This window comes from Syngnathus typhle, linkage group LG16 (genome assembly GCF_033458585.1).
Source record: "Syngnathus typhle isolate RoL2023-S1 ecotype Sweden linkage group LG16, RoL_Styp_1.0, whole genome shotgun sequence".
In the NCBI taxonomy this organism is placed as follows: domain Eukaryota; kingdom Metazoa; phylum Chordata; class Actinopteri; order Syngnathiformes; family Syngnathidae; genus Syngnathus; species Syngnathus typhle.
The window spans coordinates 8395763-8419823 of NC_083753.1; the positions used below are offsets into that span (position 1 = coordinate 8395763).

At 43.1% G+C, this 24061-nt stretch overlaps 2 protein-coding genes across 16 annotated transcripts in view; one reads left to right on the forward strand and one right to left on the reverse strand.

Annotated features, from left to right (window-relative positions):
• Positions 1–24061, forward strand: part of cdin1 (CDAN1 interacting nuclease 1) — a 50696-nt gene that overhangs the window by 24464 nt on the left and 2171 nt on the right. The window contains exon 12 of one of the 7 annotated variants that reach the window (XM_061301343.1): positions 14256–14811. The exons of 1 other annotated variant lie outside the window; for it this stretch is intronic. In XM_061301343.1, the coding sequence (XP_061157327.1) occupies positions 14256–14457 (202 nt within the window). In that variant the 3' untranslated portion in view covers positions 14458–14811. 5 more of the 7 variants (XM_061301345.1, XM_061301346.1, XM_061301348.1 and 2 more) reach the window with 5 other exon arrangements.
• The window catches only part of meis2a (Meis homeobox 2a), a 63594-nt gene continuing 60987 nt past the window's right edge, over positions 21455–24061 (reverse strand). For 5 of the 9 annotated variants that reach the window (XM_061301337.1, XM_061301335.1, XM_061301334.1 and 2 more), the window contains exon 12: positions 21455–23175. In XM_061301337.1, coding sequence (XP_061157321.1) covers positions 22886–23175 — 290 coding nt within the window. In that variant the 3' untranslated portion in view covers positions 21455–22885. The remainder of the gene's footprint in view (positions 23176–24061) is intronic. The other 4 variants (XM_061301339.1, XM_061301340.1, XM_061301342.1 and 1 more) reach the window with 1 other exon arrangement.

The following is a 24061-nucleotide window of genomic DNA, read 5'->3' on the forward strand; positions in this document are numbered from 1 at the left end:
CCTTCCCTCTCGGCGGTTTTCTTTTCCCCAAATTGTAGCAATGAGTTCATGGGAAACTCGCTCGGAGGTTACCTGCGACCGGCGGGGGGGGGAAGAAAAAAAAAAAAAGTCAAGGATTACGGCCACAAGAATGTTTTTGCAGTTAGTTGAAATATTGCTAACCTTGTCAAATGTCATTTTGAATAAGAAAGCAAACATATTTTAATCACGCTTTCTAAAGGCAGCCCCGTTTCAAACGGCGACTCCGGGAAAAGGGGTCAGCTAATTGCGACGTTTGATGTCATGTTTGGTCTCCCTCCACCGTTTTGATGCCACTGCCTGGAAGCATGCTAGCTCGCGCTCTCACTCACACGCGCATAAACGAGTCATCGCATGTGTTCCGATTGGAAAACGTGCAAAGCCTACTACTGTGAACCTCAGCGTATTTTATTTTTCTTCGTCGTCAGCCTTCTCTCTGGTTCTGCTCCAACTTTTCTTTTTCATTAAATTTTTGTTGTAATTTTACACCGCAGTGCTAAAACGTGACGTAATTATTGCCTTAACAGCCTCAAAGCTGGAAATAAGGGCTTATACATTGTAAACCATGTTTGACAAGGACAGGCCGGGTTTTGTTGCCGCTTGTCTTTAGTTATTACTCCAACTTCCTCTAGTCTCAGATAAGGTCTGCTGGCTAAAATACCAAGGTGAGCACTAGCGTGGGGCCCCTTATCGCGACGTCTGATTTAGGACAAGCGCCCGGTGACAGAGGTCATTGTGCAGTAAAGCAATCCATCATTCGCATTTGATTTCGGCTCAAACTTGTCTCCGTGATGTCTGCTTGCTGGTTGAGGCGATTGCGGCACTAATCAGTTTGCGGCGTACGATTTATAAATCAATCAGTGTGTACTTAAAAAAAAAAAAGCTAAAATATATGTGTAAGGTATTGTACCGATACCAGCCACCGATACTAAAGCGGATGGCATTATGCAAAATGGCCATTTGACACATCTGCAAATGATTATCTACTTTGGAAAAGAAAGGTCATTTTGTTAATCGATATTTTATGTATAAAAAAGAATAAAGTATCGATTATTAATCGGACTGGTATCGGTCTGAACAACGGTATCGAACATCGTTAGGAATGAAACAACTGGACTGCTGTTCTTTGCCATTTGTTCATTTGATGACCCCCTCAACAAAGGTCACCAAAAACGGACAGGTCTTCATCCTTGGGAGAAAGGCGGAATTTAAAACAGCCCTTTTCTCTCTCGAACATTAAGGACATGATTTAGTGATGATAAACAGCAAGAAAATGTTAAGCACGATGAAAAACTGCTGACTCCTAAAAGCTCGGATTCAACTTTTGCAGATGTGTCTCGTCATAAAGTCGGGAGATGAGTGTCTCCCTTGTTGCGAGAATATTTTCTTAGATGTCTGACGATGACTATTTATTGACGTTAAGGTTGTCCGCGGCCTTCATGCCTCCACTTTTACTCGCTCGGGCTTAACGGCGCTATTTATTCTGGCATCAAACGCTCAGGCTCATACTTTGAGAAAACCAATAAGCCGCGCTGTTGATTTACGATTCAGATTATTTTTGGACATTTTCTCTTTAGCTGGAAGCGCTCTCGCATTTATCTCCGGCGAACACATGTAAAGTCTCGAGGTGTAACGTGTTTGCGTAGAATCTTAAAGATCTCGCTCAAAGGCCTCGCCGGAGAATTTAAGCAGCTAATTACGCTTCATTCTGGAACGGAACCCGGATTTGGGTGGTGGATTTTCATTTATACACAAGGCAAGCTTAAACATTTTACGCTTCTCTCCTCGTATTAAAGTTCCCCCCCCCCTCGCCAATCCCCTGTAGAATGTGTCATATCCCATTACACAAATTTGGATATGGCAAATTAGCCAGGGGAGCGCTTACGCGGTGAATACGAGAGGGGCGAGCTTCCTGGAGGTTGCGGCGGGTGGGGGTGGTCGCTTCGTCTCAAACTCCTTAAAAAGTTCTCTTCAATTGGCTCCCTTTGGAAGATGAGGCGTTTTTGCAATTCAAATATTTGCTCCTTGCAAAGCCGCCTTTGAAGCGCGTGAGTTCTATCAGGGCCAATGACAGCGTGAGCGTGCGGCGTGACAGCGCAAGAGGCAGCGCCGCACTATTTCTAACCGCATATTTAAATAGCCAGGAAATCCGGAATCAAAAATGTATGCAAATGTGTGTTTGTACGCTGCTATTTTTTTCTTTTTACTAGCTTGCATTGAGATTAAGGCCTATAGATTTATAGCAACGCTAATTGGAATTTTACATCTCTGGTAAATCCTTGATTCATGAAACTTTTCTGTGGGTGGAATGTTGTAGTTGCTCACTTTATGACTTTTTAAAAATATTTTACTCTTAGATGTGCCTGATACATTTTATAAATGATTAATTGTAAATTAGTTTTTTTTCCAGCAATTACTATAATTCTCTTTTTTTATTTATTACATCTAGATTTTTCCAATTTATTTTGTGTCAGTTTATTTTATTTATTTGGATTATTTATCAGAAGTCCCGTTTGATGTATTAGGGTCCGCCTTAAAGTTGTTTACTTTTTGGTGCTTTATTTTGTTGATTTTATAATCAGCTATATTTCTTATTTTCGTAATTATCAAGAGGCCTATGTGGGATTAATTTATCACATGTATTTTTTCAAGATCAGCACATCATGCCGCCTGTTTTGCAATAACCACATACTTTATGATGATGACTCACTTTTTATTCAGCCGAACTTCGGGCCTCCTTTTTTCCTCGGCTAAAATCAGTGCTCACGTCTCCAACAATAAGAAAAAAATATTGACCTTTGAGAAGAGTGCAAATATATTTCCACCATCTTAAAACCGACTCTAACCGTATGCTTTGGCTAGAAAATGCACTATAGAATAATTAATTGAATTGTCATCTGTATGAGCACCCCTTTGCTCTTTCTGCACCCTATAATTCCAAACCCCCTCTACGAGCAATTAATCTCATTTTTAGTCCACTTTTCAGCCCTCTGCCGGAGTCAAAGTGATTCCACTGTTTTGTTCCTATTTGGCTTGGTTCCTCTGCATAGTCATTAAGGGCCCAATTAATGTCAGCCTTTAGCTGAAGAGTGCTCATTTTTATTGGGGAGCTGACAGTCACCGCTATGAGTGCTGCAGTGTAATATGCATTAATTGCCCCGTAACGCTGGTAATTACCAGTTCTTCAAGCTTCTCAGTAAACTGTCATGCCCAGACACGACTGCTTGGAAATGGATTACTCATTAGGGGGGGAACCTGCCCTGTTTTCCAACGGGGGCTCGTCGGGTTGGCATGAAGACGAAATAAATCTGGTGCTTGAACAAATAGTTGCCAAGAGCAATTTCCCATTACAACTTGCCCGTTGATGGCTTTTCTCTTTGTCTTTTTTTTTTTCCCCTTCCGTTTTTGTCTTTGCAGACGTCACTTAAAATCAGGTCCATCTTGAAATCAAAGTAATTCTAGGCGGTGACTTTAAAATAATTTGACCAAGGCTGGGGAATTGTTTTATCGCAATATTTTTCCAGCAAGATCAATGAATTACACAATATAATATATAACACTTATTTGAATAACCGATTAATATTTCAATGATGTCGATTAGTCGATGCATTGGACAAAACAATTGAATTTTAGTTTAACAATTTTAAATAAGTATGATTTAATTTCTATTTAGGTTCATAGCATGATGGAAAATAGGCAAAAATGCTCACCATTATTTCCCAAAGTAAATACAATTATTATATTTTTCTACTTTCATGGTAGATGATTTGAGGATAATAATTTTAGATAAGCTGAAATTAGTTAATAAATATTAGTTGAAAAATATTTCTTGTAGAAAGGTAGAAAATATTGAGTTTCACATTCATATGTCACATTCAAGAGTCAAACTCATATTTAGCCATTGGAAAGCATCATATTTGATGTTCCTTTCCACTCGAGATGACGACGCCACCCAAAAATCGGCCCAGGGTTTCCCCAAAACCCAAACGCGAATCTTCTAAGGACTGCACCCAACATGTCAACCTTGTTGCTTGACGTGATCTCGCCGCCGTCGATGCCGCGGCCTTGTTCAAATATTGATGCTAACGCTGCTCAAGTCTCACGTTTGTGAAATCCTCCTTTTCAAGATTAGCTCGCGCCGAACCGCCCGTAGATGGAACACAAAAGCTGAGTGGGTGTCACCTTTGCGCCGCGATAAGATAATATGAAGAGGGAGACCAAATCAAACAATGTTAGCGTTGTCACCCCTCGCTGCTAAGGCGTTGCCCTGTTTAGTCACGCTAGAAACAATATTTAGATTTCACCACAGCTTTGTAAAAGTGTGCACTGGGCCGTTCTCAACCCCCCCCCCCCACCCCTCCCCCCCTAAAGCACTTACATGTCATTACCCATTTACCATAGCGAGGACAAGAACCGAATGTGAAGACCAGTGAAAAAGCGTCCAACCCACTTGCACGCGCCACCCGACAACACGGCGCACACACGTACAGAGGTGCTGCTCTTTTTTTTTTTTTTTTTTTAGGTTTTATCTCCCCTATAGCACCTGCTTCAGGCAATCTGCTCCCACTCGTCTCAAATGAATTTTGTCACGGCCTTTCAGATTCTCAGCCGGCAACGTGCTAATGAAAGGAGATGGCGCAATTTGAAGTGACCAGGTAGCAGCCAGCAGTGTGCAGCTGAGAGCAACGCAAGGGCGGGGCCTCCAAAGATGGACACACACACATACACGCCACGGGAAAAGTCGAGTCAGGCGTCCGTAGATATACCCATTACCCTTCTCATTAATACTCTGCAGACCCCGGCGGTGTGTACGCTTGTGCACTTGTGCGTGCGTTTATCTGTTTGTGTTGCTGGCGCAATTGTTTATGACAGTCCTAATTGGGCTAATTGAAGACATTCAGATTACCTGTCAAGCGGGTTCGCGTCCACAGTCTGACAACTCCTCACAGGCGAGGGACCCCCGGAGCATCCGCCGCCATGGGCCGTAATGGGGACAATAAGGGCCGCTCTAATTTCGACGTGGACAGCCTTTCGGGTGTGTTTGTTTTTTAAGGCTTGCATTAAGTTGCCGGGAGGTTGGGGGGGGGAGTAACTTGCTGTGACAAAGCAGTGTGAGCTTTAGAAGGGAAAAAGAGGTGCTTAAGTACACGAAGGTGCTTCGAGGGTCCGTTTCGCAGATTGAGTGACGGGAGAGGAGTGTTGACGTCTTTGCGCTTGTGGCAAGACCTTCATTCAACTTCTTCTTAGGAGTCTATTTTTTTGCTGCGGCAAAATAAATAAAATAATAATACTATATGTAATAAAATAATAATTTAATATTATTTTCAAGTCTATTTTTCCTGTGGCAAAAAATGTAATAAAATAATAAATGTGTATCATAAATGTACTGTATAATACGATATATAATAAAATAATTGAATCATAAAATGCAGCAAATAATTTCGACTGTGTTGTGACGTAAATGGATTATTTTAGCACCCGATATTTATTTAAATTCACATACACTTTGCAATGCAGTAGAACGCTCCCGACTTCCATAGTTATGTCCAAATCAAAATACCTTCATATTAACCAAAATCAAAGCGCATTGGAGGACACACAATGATGGCAAGCTCAAATCAATATCAAATCCCGAGTCTGAGCGTGCGTCAAGCATTACCCAATCTATTTTCTGCGGCTTAAAAGAATGTGCTTTTGCATATTTTTACCCACGCACGCACGCACACGCAACGCTTCCTCTTCTCGGCGGGCATGGCGAGGGGCTTTGCAGTGTCATGGCTATGACGGATCAACGCTGTCAGCCCGCGAGATCCCCTGCTTTGTTTGCTCTCCTCCAAAAGGGGGTTAAACTGTCAAGTTGACAACTCACAAGACCCTTCCACTCCGGCTGAGCATCTGTCTTTGACTCTCGTTCTCTTTTGCTACATGACTCCCCCGTGACTCCCCCCGCCAGCATCCACCTTCATCCCCAAACGAGTGCAAATCAATACCAGATTGCCTGAGGACCACTGTTTGGCGTTGGCCCTCCGTGACCTCTCGCTGTCCCCCCGCACGGCTACTTTCATTACATGTAGCCCAACATTTAACTTCTATCCCGATCCCTCGCCTAATTAGTTTCGATAAGCTCCGTCTCTCGCTCGTCGTCGCGTCCCCCCCCCCCCTGTCTTTCAAAAATTGTAAACACGCAGCCATTCTGCGGCCTTTGAGGGAACTGGGAGTAATAAAAGACAAATCCCAGCAGGAGATTCTCGTGCCGGGATTATTGTTTTGTTTGCGTAGCAAATTTTTTAAAACTACAACACAATTAGATTTGCACCTTTGAATTTTTGTGCAAACAAAAGCCTTGCGAGGACACCGTGGTTGGTCCGGTCTCCTTGACGCACCTTCTGACGGCTTCTGAGTCAACAGATCTATTCTTCAGTTTGGCATTATTTCATTTTCCTCAAAAAAGGCTCCTAAATGTCAAATATACCGTTGAAATATAATTGAAAAAAAAATCTTTATTTATATTTTTGTTCCGCACCACCCACAAGTCCAGGTGCCACCACTGCGCCGGCTGGACCGTCGATTTCTGACAAGCCCGAATGACATGTCGGACCCCCTTCCCTTCTCCACCCCCTGGGGCTAAAATTACCCTCAGGAATGTAAACAGAGTGCAGAGTAAGCACACAGCTTTTCGTGACCCCACCCCCAGGTTGTGTCCATCCCCAAACTTGCCCCTCAAACTGGGACAGTTCGGAATCCGAGGCCAAGGTCGCCAGCCGAAAGACACTAATAGCTCGTTTGTTTTGCATCGCGCCTCCGTTCAAACAAAAACAGCAAATGTATGTATTTCTCGGTTTTCCTTTGTATGGACGCCCCCTCCACCCCCCTCAGACAGATGGGCATTCACGCCACTTCATTAGGTGTGTGGGCTAGCTAGCCTGGCTTAAGAAGTTTACTAGGCCGGGTGCTGACATGTTGATTTAGTGGCGCTAACGCCACTGCACTTCCAAAGGTGCTGACTTGGACAAAAGCCAGGCCTGGCCTTTTTTCGCGCTCTCTCCCAGGAACACGTTGTGAGGTCACGCTCTAATTTTGGGGTTGGGGGGTTTAGTGATGGACAAAAAGGCCAGTGGGTCCTCTGCGACTAACATTCACACCTGCTTTACTGTGCCCAACTTTCAGAGAAATTCTTCCCGTGCTTTCAATTGAGACGATTGCGCAACGATAAATGAATCGAAACGAAAACAATCAAGTAACAGGTCCTGTTTTTTTTTTTTAAGTCAAGCCTAGTTTGCTAGTGATCATACAAAATCTCTCAGGCAAGTTTTGATTTTTATGCAAATCAAAATCAGGCAAACTGTGATTTAATGAAAGAAAATCGTATGTCAAGGTTTTGACATTTTCTTGGCTGTCTAATTACTTTGGCCCGCCGGTTTGTTTACCGTGTGTGATTCGAATGTTTACTTCCACATCAACAGCAATACGTGAACGTATCAGGCACCCCGTCCCGTGACCTCACGTTTACACGCGATATCACGATACGCACGCACACACTTAACACTCAGCTGGACCCATCAAGTTTGCAGGCGCCCGGTCAGCCTGCCGCTGCCCTCGCAAGGCCGGATTGGGTTACGATACAAACTGCTGTTGATTAGGGCCACGGCTTCAGCGGGGGAGCATCCAAAATTGAAAACATGCTCGCCGGCGGGGTTAGGGCCGGGGTCTGAGGAGCTGCGGCCGTTCCCGAACGGTCGCCGTCCCCGAGAGACGGGAGGCAATTACTGCTGGGGGTTCACCATAACAGGTTAAAGGAGCATGTATCCCCTTGGCGCTGCCGCTCCTCTGTCTGCACATCCGATCCCCACCGCGGGAAGCCGACAAGATGGCTTATATCGATTTTTTTAATATTAGCATCAGGTGTTAATAAATTCGCATCCAGCGCGTTATAATTGTAGCCATCAAGCCATTTTTGTGCTGTAAGGTGACAATTAGCCGACAAGTGCACAACACCGGGATGAGGTCTTGCTAGCGCATTAGCATTCAGATTAGCTTAATTTCAAAAGGTACGCACAAACACAATACAGAATTTAAATTTCCAGAAATGGGTCACTTTAAGAAATTCTACATCTCTAAATAAGCGCTTCTATTATAAGATGTGTTTATTCACGGCCAAATGTGTGAAGCAGGTTATCAGTGAACTGATTGGGAGAGGGTCAGTCAAACTGTGCGTGCGCGTGTGTGTGAGATAAGATTTTTAAGGTGAGTGCGAGAAGGTGACGGAGGTAATGGCAGCTTTGTCAAGCACACTGGGGGGTCGGAGAAAGTGAGAATTTGCGATTGGGAGATAAAGAAAAAAGGGTCAACTTGAGCGGTTTACAGATGTCAAAGGTTCATTCCGGGAAGGATGCTTAGATTTGAGCAATTACTCAAATCTGATGTGGAATGCAAAATTAATGGTCACAATTGTAATATAAAGAACTCAAAATAGATATTTCATGCGCTGTTGTAAACATTGGACAACTCATGAATTTTACAATTTAGAATTTGCAGTTCTATATAGTGAGTGACACTTTTTTTAATATAAAATTTGATTAATTTATGCTGATTTTTTATACCTACTTTTTTAGCAGGAATGTCATATTGAAATCATGTTCAGCATTTTATGATGATATTATTTATTGTATATTATTGTTTGAATATTTTCTTTTAGATTTTTTAAAATAAATTTATTTTTTAAACGTTTTTAATTTCAACTATATAGTGCTAATGACCTCATTCTGGGTCAGGTGAGGAATGCCCTGACCCAAATGTTGTTGTATGGCAACTAGATAACACTTGGTAATCTTCCTCTATCTTTCTTGGCACTGATAAGTTACAGAGATGAGTTTACATGAGTGGAAAATACAATTGCCAGCCCTCAATCTGACCTCACACACTCCGACCAATACACAAACGTACCTTGGTGTCGGGAGAAAAAATAAATTCTTCCCAACTTCCTCGACACGACCCAACTTGTAAATATACAGTATGTGATGCATTACTGTGATGTTGTAATTTATTATTGCCGAAATAATAAAACAAGATGTCACGCCAGCCCTGCCTACAAAAAAAAAACAATGCTCGACACTCATTAAAATACCTTTCAACCGAAAAATCGACGACCAAATAAATCCTGACCCCTTTTGGAATCCGACGCTAAGGTTTGGAAAGTTACAGCAAAGGCCTGCCAAATTCTTGTGAGAACCGTCTCTTTCGATATAACCCCTGTGTATTTTTGCACGACTCCGTCTGCGATTGCGCACTTTTGAGTTACAATCCCATCGTCTCGACTTCCAGCTCGGCCGTGCCCCCCCACCACCACCACCACCACTCGGCCCCTCCCTCCTGTTGTTGTTTCAATCCCCAGCGTCTGCTTCTTACCTCAGCATCCCAGTAGGATTCATTCTGAGCACATTTATTTTCTTTGAGCGTACGGAAAGGCCTCGGTGACACGGCTCCCCTGGCGTTGATAATTTTGCACGTTTCAATTTGCACTCGCCCCGCTCCCCACCCTTTGACGTGATGTATTCTCCTCGGCCGTCTTATCTGTTGATGTACAGTTTTAACCTTTCCGTTCGCTTGCCGCAGCCCCGCTTGTCCTCTGCGTTCCGTGGACCCCACCCCCCCAACCCTCCGTCGGCCTTACGTACAACACAGCAGCTGAATTAAAAAAAGAAACATAACCCCCGTTCAAAAGTCATCTAATGTAAATGTTTACATTTTGTTTCCATAACATTTCCATATTAAGACCCGGCAGACATGTTGCTGTCCGCTATGGAAACGGTGGGACTTAAGAGGGGGGGGGGGCTACTTGGTGTGCAGTGTTGAGAGGCTGAGGTATGTGTGTGACATTGCGGTGAACTTGCAAGCGTGCATCTGTGGGCTTTCTCCGGGCCTGCTCGCCCATAGATACGGCGCCGTAAATCACGCACAGTAAAAGTTAGACTGCGGGGATGGGGCGCAGGACAAGCACATTGGGCCTCACAGGGTAACGAGGCGGCGAGCTTTTACCCCGACATATTTTTTTTTTTTTTAAAGTGTCTGTAAGTAGACTACGGCCTCGACGCCTTGTCACGATGGCACCAGACTTGTACAGAGCCGTCACATGTGCTGGAACAGTAGGGGTGTTTTTAATACGCGCTATTAAAATCTCCTGTCCAAGTTGTAAGGTTAACCACGTAGGTGTCATTTAAGTGCTTATAAATCATAATCATAGAAAAGATTCCCAAAGTTGATATTAAAACCACACCGCGGGGGGAGGGGAAGCGGGCGGCAATATTTCAACGGGAATTTGGCCGCGGGTGAAGTTTTTATGCACTTTACCTCGGAGCTGAACTCGCACAGCGCCATGTGGCCCTTTTTTGCCCGTTTCCTGTCTCGGGTCTCCGAGGGGGGGGGGGGAGCTAACGGTGTTAACTGTCGACGGTGTCTGGGCCGGCCGCACTGTCAGCGCCCTGAATTTTGCACGAAGACGGCGAAGGAAGGTGATCTCGGGGTCAGAGTTCAACTCGGACATGTCTTCATGCGTGGCGGCCGGCGTTCAAAGCAAAACGTACGATCTCCACGAAGCGACTAGAGGCCACTGGTGATTCTTTGGGGTGCAATAAAGAGCTCGGAAGATGATTTAGTGTCCTTTGTGGGGTAGCCCAAGACATTCCCGGCGAAGAGCTTCTCCAGTTGGACCGCTTCTGAACCTTTCCCGACCTTCGGGAGTTGCGATGAAGCCCCGAGAATCTCAGATTTTGCGTGGACGATAACAAACTATCAAAGTTAAAACCCGTTTTGTGTTTAGATAGTCTGAATCGGATTTCTCAGCTGCTTGGAAACTCATTACTGGCGACTCTTGGGACCGGCACAGCTCACAAAGTCATTTTTTGGGGGGGGGAGGAGGGTGTCTTTCAAAGCAAATGTGAATGAAACAGCTGGATTCTTTTGGACTGGCTAACATTAACCGCCACATGCGCCGTTTAAGTCTCGAGGCTTTGCGCTGAACTCTGCGTGCTCTGCGATATACCAAAGGCTTCCGATGACAGGTTCCGGAGGCCTTTGTTATTTCACATATTATTGTTATTTCCCCGCCATTGTAATGTGATGAAGTGTGTATCACCCTGTTAGAGAGATCTTCATCATCCGGGACAGCGTAATCTTTCTGGATGGCGATCAAAGACTTGGTTCTTACGGCGCGTCGTGCATCTTTCTGTCTCTTAGGACTTCATTCGTCCTTCCTCGATCATGACGCGGCTTTTATGACTCATAGCTATTAAGACTTTTTTCTTCTTTGTATCTCAGATTTGGGCCCGGCCTTGTTATCTACTGGTACGGTTTCATAGGTGAACTGGATTGCCAGAGAGATCGAGGGATCCTCCTCAAAGATCGCTTCCCTACGGACATCGTCGTCCTCGGCAGGACCGACGCGCCAGTCGCGGACAAAAGATCAAGATCATAAATTTAGCTGGAAGGAACGATAGTCGAGGGTGACGGCGCAGGAAGGGCAGGAACAGGAACACCGGGGTAGACGAGAAAATACGGAAGTAATTTCGCTTTCCTGCTTGAAGTCGAACCTTTTGCCGCCCTGAACTTTAGCTGACCCTCTGCCGCTACCTTCCTGCCTCTTAGCTTTTGCTACAAAGTACAATCAGGCGACTAAAAAGTCCATCTTGAAGAAGGTTCCCGGTTCCTGGTCAACAACTCTTGGCCCCCGGTTGACGGCGTGGTGTGATGGAGGACCCGAGCTTGGACACAAGGCCCTTCCTTATCACACCCGGAGCCCCTGGCCTTTGTCACTCCTTCCTCTTCCGTTCCGTAAGCAGATAAGCGAGGTGCGGTTCTGGGGGGGGCTGCTGGGACGCCTGGCTCTCACCTGCGTCACTCAGTGCCCTCTCAGTCACTCTCCAAACGGGAGAGCAGAACGGAGGCTGATTAAGGCCACGGCCTCGCCCTGACCCTTTTTCCTTCCCTGTTTCACGTTATCAAGTTCCTCTCGAGATTTCGATGAATTCATCTTACGGACTGTCTTTAAGTACGATTCAAGAACTGTTTTCGTTTTCCGCATCTGTGTGAATTTAAAAAGTTTATTAAAGTGTTGTAAATTTCGTACTTGCTGGCTGGTTTTGTACGACTGGCATTCCAGAAATGAAACGACCCAAGTAAAAAAAAAACAACAAAAAAAACATCCTGGTATTTGCGGCAATCAATGTTTGTTATTTTCTACTTAAGAGAAACCAAACGATCACCAAGTGCCTTTAAAAAAATGGGAACTTGATCAACAGATCATTTCAAGCGCAGATGTTGGCGAACCTTCAACACGCCAGATATCCTGAACTTATCAAAAGAAGGTTGAGAATTTCTCTGTGAACTTTTCGCTCTGGTTGTTTTGCTAGTATACAATCTGACCAGGTAAGAGAATGATGTGTGACTTGTGGCAGCACATCTTTACGACCGCAAATTCTTTTATGAGTGGATGCTAATGACAGAAACATAAGCGGGACGCTGTAAAAACCCCAAAAAGATGACCGTAAAGTTGACTGATGCTTTTAGACGCATATTTGCGTTGCCTATAGGACGCTCGCTGTCTTCTGAGGTTTTCCTGAAATGACCCCAACGCGTGATTCATGTTTGACACTTTTTTGGCATCATGCTACCATTGACAAGCGAGCAAACAGTGATCGTGTTAAAATCATTTGAAAACATGCAATTGCTTAGCTTGCATGTGTACAAATTGTCAATGCCTGGAATCGATTATGCTTCGATTTGTCCCACAACAGGGAATTACAATAATAAACACAAATGCCAGTTTTTTTGTGATGTAACAAAAATAAGACCAAGATGATTCCGTTCAAAACTTTCCCCAGCATTCATGTCACCTATAACCTGTACAGATTCAAATATACAACTGAAAGTGGTTGCACAAGTGTGCACACCCTCATTTACTAATGGAATTTAAAAATACACTGTTTCCTAACTAAAAGAGTGTCACCCCTCCCCAAATACTCCCCGCCCGGGTCCTTAATCTATTTCACTTTCAGAACGGAAGCCGTGCCCGCCGCGGAGAATAAAAATACACTTTTCTATATTTGTTCTGTGCACTCACGCAGTCCAAAACGACACGGTATGCTCGCTTGAATGCCGACGAGGTGTTGCTCGATTTGTTACCCTTAAACCTCTAACCCTTAGCCGGCTCCCGTCCAGGCCTTGATCCCTCCACCAGGAGGCCACCGGGTCACTGGTGGGTCACCAGGCGGCCATGCCCTCCCTCCTCCCCTCCCCTCGGCCCCTCTCTCACCTCCTCCTCAACAAAACAACTTGCCCCCATGTGTCTAGTTAAACTTAACCCTATTGCCTGCCTATGGAATGCTTAGGCATCACTTTATGGCTCCTGTTGGACACAAAAAACTATTTTACTCGCCAGGGGAACATTCTCAGATGAATAAGAGCAGATAGAAAAAGAAAGGGAAAAAAAACCAGCAGAATCAGTTCCTCTCAGGTTTTGAGGCTTCCTGCCATTGTTTTCCAAGATGGCCGTTGCACAAAAGAGGAGTCAGGGTCAGCTCCTATAAATTAGCTTTGTACACACAATGCCAGCTAAAAAGCGCCTTTCGAAAGCCTACTTCAAAGTCACGGCAGCTGGATCGACTCCGCCACGCGAGAGCAAATATAGATCAGAAATAAGGCTGGAGACTAATCATTTCGAATAAAAACAACAGGCCTTTGTTGACATGCACTTTTGACGTTAGTGTATTTTCCTTTCAAGTTATGCTAATGATTAGCAAAATATTTATAGAGAAAGACAAGCCTGGTATCTGTAACAGGTCTGCGCTAAATGTAGGAAACTATGTGATGGTTAAAAATAGAACGTCTCGTAAAAAGTCAATTTGGTGCTTGAGCTGGATAAGTCACATGATATGAAAAAAAAATAAAAAATATATATAGCAATTCTGGAATGACCCTTATATGTATCTTTTCTAAAAGATCTAAAATGTATGTCCTGATAGCTATCCAGATAGCGAGCTATTTATTCAGCTAACTGCTAGCTAGCCATAATTTAGAAAAAACAGTATTCCAGCAAATCCTCCAATTTGAGCGTAATGTAACACTTAATATTTAGCGCCGTTTCCTGCTAAAATTCTCCTGAGACCAGATGGCTCTCTACTGCAGAGCCACTCATATGTCCATCTTGGGTTCATATTCTGTTTTTTTTTTAATGCATCTTCAAGCAAACGTCTGAACGGCCCGTTGAGATTCCGACAGACCGAGGCAAAGGTTTCATTCCTGCAGCAGACCACCACGCAGACTTCCTCCACGCTTCTGTTATTTATGTGCAGAGAACGCCGCTCTGTTTTTTGCCCCGGGCGGCAAGAAGCTTTTAGTCGGCGATTCCCTTTTGCCAGGAAGATATCACAAGGTGGAAATAAATAAAAGTTTTCCAGGAAAAGCCAGAGGAACTATTATAAGACATTTTAAAAAAAATAGCAGGGAGCTGGATGAAGACTGGAAAAAAACAGATATGACGAGAGAGCTCGTTTTTATTTTTAGGAAGCTGTGCCTGCTAATCAGATGTTATTTAAATCAACAATGGAGCATGAGAACATGAACCGAGGCCTGGTTTGACTGACAGGAAGGAGGGAGGCACGATGGCAAGTTTGACGGGGAAGTGAACGACAATGACACGGGGATGCCGGTCAGGCTTGTTCGCTTTTGCACCGCAACATATGATATTTCAAATAAAACAGAAAATGATGTCCAAGCTACTCCAAAAGCATATTTTTGGCGTTTTTTGCCTACAGGACCAAAAGTGGTAACAGTCGGCATGGAGGCAGCATGCTTCGCTGTAAAGGTCACCCCCCCCCCCCCCCCTTTTGTGTGGCATTTGGTCCGCGACAGGAGCGACCCAGAAAAAGTGTCATCTCCCGACCACAGGAAAGGGACTAAAGCGAAGTCTGGTATGCAGCCATTTTGGAAAATCTCTCCAATTCTGGAATTGATCAGAGCAAAAATTAATAATAGCCAAGTACATGCAGGTTTCGGTTTGGAAAAATGTAAAAAGCTGACTCTGCGTGTTTGTCATCGCATGCGACCCATTTGTCATTTTTTTTCCCCCTCCATTCATGTTCATTGCCTCCAAAATACTTTGTAGCCACATCGTCCTTGACTGGCTGCCAGCAGGTAAATATACACCTCCGTGTCCAAACGCAACGTCAACTTCAGGTGACTTATAGGTCCTCGAGGGATAGATTTGGTTTCAATTTTCGAGACCTGATGACATCACGTTGCAGGTTTATGGCATATAGGTAACCTTGATCGTTCAGAATTCTGTCAAATTGTTTAATTGACGGAGCGCTACTATCGTCACGTGACGTGCGGTGAGGCGCATGCTTGGTGAGGCACTGATTCCTTAAGCGTCAGATTTACAAATATATAAACCCAAATGGGTATCTTATTCAATTGGCTACTGGTTATTTCGTAATCTCATCAGCATTCCATGCACGGACGCACGCAGTTTGTGGTCTTACCTTTATTTGGAGATGAAGTCCATGCATCTATCCTTCACCACAAAAAGCTCCGTCACTTTGTTGTTATAAGTCCTCTTTATTTTCCTTTAGTCCAGGCACTTTTTCTTTCATTTTGGCCTGCACACCATGAGTCTCTGACGTCATCACAGCAGTATTTCTCCAACACTCCCAAGACATACGCAACTTCTGCAGGGGCTTGTCTATCTATCATCACTCCGTTCATCAAATCCCCAAAACGCCATCTTCACTTTACAATGCACTTCACTTTTAGCCACGTCGTGCAAAAATTCAGACATCTGTGCATTGATTGTAACATCCGTTGTCTCGTCTGCATCTACAACAAAATTGGATAGTATTAATTTACCTGTTGGCTCAGGTACGCCCTCCTTCTGTGCGGCAGAGTACTATCTGTCTCAACCAATTTCAGCGATTTGGACTATTAAAATGTTTGGAATTAGTCATCCATAAAGATCAGTGGACAAATATTAATAATTATTATTATTTATTTACTTTTGACTTGTCATGAGCCTCACCTGTTTCATTCACACACCCCACCCCCACCTTGGACCATAGTCCAACTCCCATCCTTATTGTGAACTCTTCCACCTTGAGAAAGTCTTATCTGGACCGTGTCCGGTTGTTCAGTGTAACCCCAGCGGGATCCCCCTCGGGTCACCTAATGAATAGCGGGACGTGATGTTGTCACTCACATCACTTGAGCTCTGTCGCCCTGCTCGCAAGCACCCTGTGTTACGGCCCCGTAATGGCTTTCTCCCACAGGGAGTGGGAAACCCAACGCCAGGGCATTCAGGTGTGCCATAAAGTGCTTTTCACTTTTCCGACGACTTCCCGTCTCCAGTGGCGTTCTCTATTAACTTCCAAAGAGTCTTCCTATTGGTTGAGATGCTGCTTATCAGTGTGGTGACCCCGCCCTTGCAGGTACTCCGCTACCTGGCCTGAAGATAAGATAGGACGCCGGCTGCCTGGCATTATCACCACAAATGTTGATGTCGCCTGAGTAGGACACAGTGCGTTTATTGTCGACTGGAGATAAAACAGGCCACTCCCACCTTGTAACCAAGCCACCCTTCCATTGCTACTATTTCCGAGCAGCAGCTGTAGTGATGCACAAAAAGTTTTTGGGTTTTTTTTGTCATCACAAGGGCTTCCGACTGCTAACAGGGATCAACCAGGATTTTCCTGCCATGCCAAAGTTTGTGCACCACTTAAAATTGGGCAGAGACAGAGTGTAAAGTACAAAAGATTTCTGTACTGATCCGATATACATGTTTAATAAAAGTACTCTTTTTTTTTCAAGTGCAAGTAGAAAATGAGGAGGGATTTTCAATTTAAAAAAAAAATTTGTCGTATTTTTTGGCAGGAAAATGAGGGAAATGACATGAAAAATTGGATAACTTGCATTGTTCAAAAGCAATCTTTTTTTTTTTCAAACAAATAGTGTTCAAAAACACAAATGTGTCTTGAACATACCATAAAATTTACTCAACGGTAAAAATATATTTTTTTTATTCCCACCTTGTCATTTGAGACGTGTTACCATCTTTTTCTAGTCTTGCAATACATTTTATTTAAATATAACCTTTTGTACTTGCATTGATATGTAAGTGTTTGTATTTGTGCTGAAAATTTGGTATTTGCATATTGCTACTGTATTTGCTTTTCCAGATTAGACGAGAGTTTTTGAATGCTGGAAACTTGTGGTTTAGGCTGACATGTGGATCATTTTTGTTGCCAACGACATTAAACAGTTCCCTTCAATAAGGGAATGGGAATTATCTGATTCTGATGTCACTTTCTTCCATGACGCTGCTGTTCCTCCTCTTTTTTCCCCCGCTGAGGACCACATGCAAGATCTTAATCTTTATTTACATTTTTTCTACATTGTGTTGTCATCCGTGGAGCTTGAAAAAAAGGAACGCGCCTTAGTACACGCAACCGCGCCCCCCAATTCTCCACAAAGGAAGGCCGAGAGTCGAACCCCAAATTTCAGAACTGTGATCCAGTCATAGCGCTTTTCACCGCGCTGCCTAATTACTTAATAAAAAGAATACTTTTATTTTAAAAATCATAAATAGGCTACATGAAATCGTCTTGTTCTATCCGTATCAGATCTGGGTGAATGACGTCATGTGATGTTCAAGAATAAATCACTTAATAGTAATGATAATAATAGTAAAATATAAAACGCCAATCTTGCTCGATCCGTCGTGTTTGATTGTGGCTAGTATGAATGTGAACGGCTGCAAAGTAGAAATACTTACGTCGGCCTCCTGTTGGGGTCGCTAGTAGCGGCGTTTAATTAATGACGCGCATATTAATAATCAACGCCAAACATACCTTTGATATTTTCAAGCTTCCCAACAACAACAAAAATCCAAATTTGAAGTAGAATATTCTTGATATTTTTGCTGCTTTGTGTTTTTAAAATAAAATAGAGAAAATAAACGATGTGAAAATGGTCATAATAGACTGTCAAACAACCTCCAGGACAAAATATGAGGTGGAAAAAAATATAAGATTTACAAAAGCAAATTAATATTCTCTGTTATGGCCTGTAGGCATTCTTAATTCAATATTAAGTGATCGAAATGGACAATCTGAATGTCTCAAGGCCTGCTTTCTTTTCTTCTTCTTTTTTTAAATTCTGTCCCGCAAGTGGTCAGCAGTGCATTTTTTTCCAGCCTCCCCGCGGCTCCTCTAATTTGACTAATTATGTTTGTCTTTTTTGCCCGTTTGTTACGTCATTAAGATTTATTTGAGTGCAGTGTGTGGCGTGTGTTTTATTTAAGGAGGAGGGGGTGAGTGTGAGTGTCAGTCATTTTTAAGTAGACAAGCACTTGCTCAAGTGTGAACGAAGAGAGAAGCCGTCAGCCCCGCATGCATGCGTTCAACTATTTAGCCTTTCAAATAAACACCCACCACACCGTAAAGAATAAAATATAGCAAGCATGCACAATGATGTTTAATCAGACCTAGGATAGACAAATATATTTTTAATTTATCTGGCGAATTTTGCAAATTAAAAAAATAAATCACGTGCCTGCAACATTTTAGATATGAATATAAAAACGCAGAGAAACATTAAAAGCTCGCCTGTCCAGCCCGATATTTGTTTTTATTTAGCGTGCATATAATTTAAAGGTCAATTATTTCATGTCTATAGTGAGGCTCCATATCCTTCCTTAAATCTAATACAAACGGAAAATAGTATTATATAGGATAAAAAAAAAAAAATGACAATAAATCAAAGATAGCAACAAGCACCAAAATCTGCAGTGCCTTTTTTTTGGTTAAACGCCACTTAACGAATCGGGTAATTCTCGTCTCGACTAAAAATATCCTGAAATTAAAAATAAAATAGGGATACAATAATATTTCTAAACTGCACTAAATCAACTAAACAAAATATATTTTTTAACGATTATGGGGAAACAAAATGCGCAAAAGCAACGAGGTAAAAATGATAACGATAAAACATTCATACATTTGTTTTTCATGACGAAATATTGTGATCTGTATCGTTTCTTTATTCGTTTTCCTGCGCATTTCCCCCAGCTCTTGTAAAACCTTTTTGTCCTTTTCTTATGTCTTTTCTTCTTTCTTATTCTTTCTTTTTTTTTTCTCGTTCTGCTGCTGGCTGGCGATAATAAAGCATTTTCTCGGCGGGCTTTTATTGATCACTCACTCTGAGCTAATGTAATTATCCTCATCAATAGGGTGACTGCGGGGAGAATCATTATGTGGCTGACATTGATAAATGATCGGGCCAAATGCGGACCTTTTTTTTCTCCTCCTCCTCCTCCCAGGACCTCCACGGCCCCACCACAACCCCATTTACACCCCACCCTTGACCCGCATAACGTCGTCATAGAAACACCTTACGGTGCTAAAATGTGGAAATAATATCACGAAATAAAAGGATAATATGTGCGTTAAAACACTCGACCAAGGTGGACTTTTTCTATGCCATTTTCGTTGCATTGTGGAGTGCGCAGGGGGGGGGGGGGGGGGGTCGCGCTGGCTTGGTGTGACAGGGAGGAGATGAAGGGGCGGAGTTGTTTGGTTCAGCCCTGGATCATCCATCATCCGCTGTCAAGACACACGGACGCAAGGAAAACAGCACACAGGCAATCTACCTTCTGTCTCGTCCAGAGGGGAGGGGGGGGGGGGGGGTTGCATGCTGGGGAGGGGGGGGAGGTTCTCATTGAGAGGAGACCAGACAGCGGGGAAACCAAAAACTATTAATATGAAAATCTTGGCTTTTTTTGTCTCTTTTCTTTTTCCTTGGAAAAAAGAGGCAACGTCGTACGCGGCAAAGAAAGAGGGGAAAAAGAAGAAAGGACAAAATGCCATAATAGGACGAGTGGGGGGATTTAAGGACAAAGAGACACTTTTGGACTGTAACGCAGTAAAAAAAATGTGCAACAAATAAAAAAAAAACCCTGCAATTAAAAAAAGCCTTACTATACATGGTCAATAAAAAACAAGCCTAACAATAAATGTTTTTTTAAAGCCATGGTTGTTTGATAGGTTAAAAAAAAAGCCTTACTATACATGGTCGTATTTTTAAGCCTTACTATACATTGTCATTTTTATTTAGGAATCAAGGGGCAGAGGGTCAAGGTTCAGGGCACACAAGGTCAGAGGTCAGGGGTCAAGAGTCTAGGGTCATTTCAAAAAAAGTCTTACCATAGATGGTCATCTCTTACATTTATCTAAATTCATAAAATGAACAATTCTTCGAATTATAAATGGGAGGTCAGTGGTTTTACAGTGTGGCTGCAGTGGTTGTGGAATGGTTTGGGGAGCTGCTTGATCGTGACCAGCACGGACGGCCCGCCCGTCTTGCTTCAAGCGCATGAGCGACAAACAAAACAGCAAACAGAGCAAAAGAGAGAGAGAGAGAGATAGAGAGAGAGAGGGAGAGAGAGCGAGAGAGAGAGTAAGAGAGAGAAGAGAATGAGGAGAGAGAGGGACAGCGAGAAAGAAAGAAAATGAGAGAAAAAGAATGCAAGAGAAAGAGCGATGGAGAGATGGAGAGAGAAAGAGAAAGAGAAAGAGAAAGAAAGAGAGAAAGAAAGAGAGAAAGAGAGAGAGAGAGAGAGAGAGAGAGAGAGAGAGAGGGCCTCGTCGAGGCTGCAGATGCTGTGCTGCAGTAATCAAAGTGGCCGACAGGCGTCGCTGTTAAACGCCTGAACAATAGCAGCGTTCCACATTCTTCACTGCTCCATTCCTCTGAAATACTTTACAAATATTACATTGGCTTTTGTCTTACTGCATACTTTAAAAATCTATAAAAAATGAATTCACTTTTTCAGAAAATGTATTTAGCTTTTCAAATAGGAGAATACTATCCTTTTTAACTGCAATCACACTATTTCCATGTACATTGGTACTTTAGAAATGGATAAAGACCGGTAACTTTCATCCTCTTTTTGTCCACATATTATCTATTCAAATTCACGTATATGAACGTATATATATATATTTACAGTGTAATTGAAAAAATTAAATCAAGGAATAAACTTATAGTACAGTACACGCAAGCGCCACACTCCAAGGCTATATTTAGACAGCCAAGCTATCTAACTTTGTTTCCAATTTTTTTCTAAACTGCAGATGATATATTGTCATACACCAGTTGAATTTGTTAAAAATATGACCGGTATTTTAACTTACAGATAATCCTTTTATGTTTCTTTTTATTTTTGGAGAGAACTGTGTGTGTGTGTTGCTCGTAGAATTACTTCAATATGTAAGAACCAAGTGTTTACTTCGTCAGAACATAACTTACTTGACTTGTCCTTAATTATATAAATGAAAACATACAAGATGCAATGGGATGGATAACACACGATAATCAGGCAAAAATCTACCAAAAATCAAAAATGAAATATTTATTACAGCATTTTGTGACTGAACACCTTTTAAAACAATACGTCACAGTCCTCATACAAGTTTTTTTTGTATTTTTTTTTGTTACCTTTTGTTTTGTAATTTTTTTTTTAATTATTATTTTTGACAAAAGCTTTTAAGGGAGACGGCATCTTATCTTCTAGTGAGGAACACGTGCTGAGAAAACAAACAAAACAAAAACAAACAAAATAAACAAAAAAGAGGAAGGAATTCATGGACATTTACAATATCAATGCCACAGCAGATCTGAAACTAGCAAAAAACATTCGTTTTCAATTGAGGTAAACACATAGAATATCTAACAAGAAACAATTAATAGACTTGGACTCTGTACGAAGTTTGTTACAATAGTCTCTCAGCTTTTTTTTTTTTTTTTTTTAATGTGTGTGTTTGTTTTTTCAACCCTCCCCCCCAAAAAAACATTGAGTTCATAATTTAAGTGTTTGCTTCTTTTTTTTTTTTTTGGTGCATCCATAGCTTGTCTCCAGTGCTGCACAATCAACATGTGTGTCCGTGTGTGTGTGTTTTTGCCCCCGCCCCCCCCTCCCTCCCAACACACACACACACGCCGTGGAGCTTCTTCCTTCACTTGGCTCTTTAAGGATGAGAGTCCCGAAGTAGAAAAGAAAAAAAAAAGTATAAAAACCAACACAATCCAGTGCTTGGGCAATTTTAAACAATGTTTTTTTCATTTAAAAACATTCATTCAAGAGCCTTTAGAGTTTAAAAAAAAAAAAAAGGCATGACAAATCTTCAAGGGTGTCCTCTAGCAGCCTTTTCCCATTATGCCTTGAGGAGGGGGGGGGGGGGTATTTAGGACCCGGTGGCCCCTGTTGAAGCCTTTTGAGATGTTCCATCTTCTTCTTTGTCATAGTGCTGTGCTGCAAGTCCTCCAAAAAGGGTTAAATCCTAAAAAAAAAAAAACTAAAAAAAAAAATAATAATAATAAAAACGTGATCCAAAAAGAAGTTTTAACTTATTTAACTATATATTTTTCAATTATACTACAGTAGTTATAACTCTTGGAGTTGTTTCCTTTTTTAAAGTCTTCCAGAGTGAGGGATCTTTCTTTTTTTTTATTTTAAGAAGCGCCGCATGAAAAGAGTGTTTTGAGTTGGTTTTTTGTTTTTGTTTTCTTTAAAGCCCAAGACTTTACAAAGTCAGCTTGGTCCTCCGCTTGGGTGAAAATGTAACAAACGTTAGAAAAAAAAGAGTCATGGTTGTCACAGTCTGGAATTCTTCAGTTCTGCTCCGAAGGCTTTTTCGATTGTTACTCTTGAAAAATAAGTCTAAAAAAAACGGTGCCGCTGCTTGTTTTTTCTCTTTCTTGAATTCAAAAGTGGCCTCGGCAGTCACCCCCCCTCCCAAAAAAAAAAAAGTTTCCCTTCTGGCGACTGTCAGGCGTGGATGTCCAGGCCCGCTCCTGCAGTGGCGGGGTCCATGGGCGTGAGCAAAGGGGGTCTCTGGGCGGACATCCCCGGGTGGGACGAGGGCGAGGAGGCTCCGTGCATCAGCATGGCGGCGTGGTGGTGGTGGTGGTGGGGGTACGAGTGAAGAGGAGGGGGCACATGACGCAGCTGGCCGGGATAGGAGTTCATCTGACGGGGGTTGCTGTAAGGGGCCGGGGCCATGCTCACGCCCATAGGACCGCTCTGAGGTACGTAGTCGGCCGGCACGCCTGGCAGACCTGGCGAGGAGACCACAACACGTCAGCATTCGTTTGGATCTTGTTTTTATTTTTTTACCACATCATCACTTTTAAAACCTCGGGTCTTGGTCCATTTTATAATACGATGGAAGGTCCCAGGTTCAAGTCATTTTTCACACTCTTGTATGTTGTAAACAGAGCAACACGAATTCCGTGTACATGGGGGTGGAGGTGGGGCGGGGGGATAGGCAGCTCCTGCTGGAGCCAGGGGGCCCGGTTCTGGGTCCGGGTCTGGGTTTTCTGGGCCGGCCCGCTTTGTAATGTGAACCCCTGGGGGATTAGAAGCTGTAATAGGAGGGGAGAGGTCGACGCAAGGTCACTAAGCATGCTCGCTCGCTGCATTCCTGCACCTTAGTACACTGCAATTAAGAAATGACACTGGAGGGCCCTTGTGAGGGGAAGAGGAGGACACAGCGCCCAGGAAAGGTGGGCCGGTAGCGGGTGGGGGTGGGGGGGGGGAGAATTAATGACCGGTCTCATTGGCTGAGAGCTTCGCCCATTTTCCAATACCCTGCCGCTGCATGTCACATCATTGCAAATGCACATATTTGTGAGCACAGCTCTCTTAAAACCTCACTACCGGGGTCATAAAATATATAAATCATTCAAGGCGAGGGGATGGGGGGGGATTGGGAGAGACTATACACGGGCACGAGGTGCCCCCTATGGCCCCCATATAACCTGGAGCGGCTTCTGTTAAAAGGCCCAGCAGATGTTTTTTGACACTGTAAACTGCAAGAAGCTGCAGTCATTGTGTTAAGTAGAAGCCGCCCCCCTCACACACACACAGCACACACACAGACACACACACACACACGGCCCACTTCGTTATTAGCAAGAGTGTTACGTGCGGACGATACCGGAA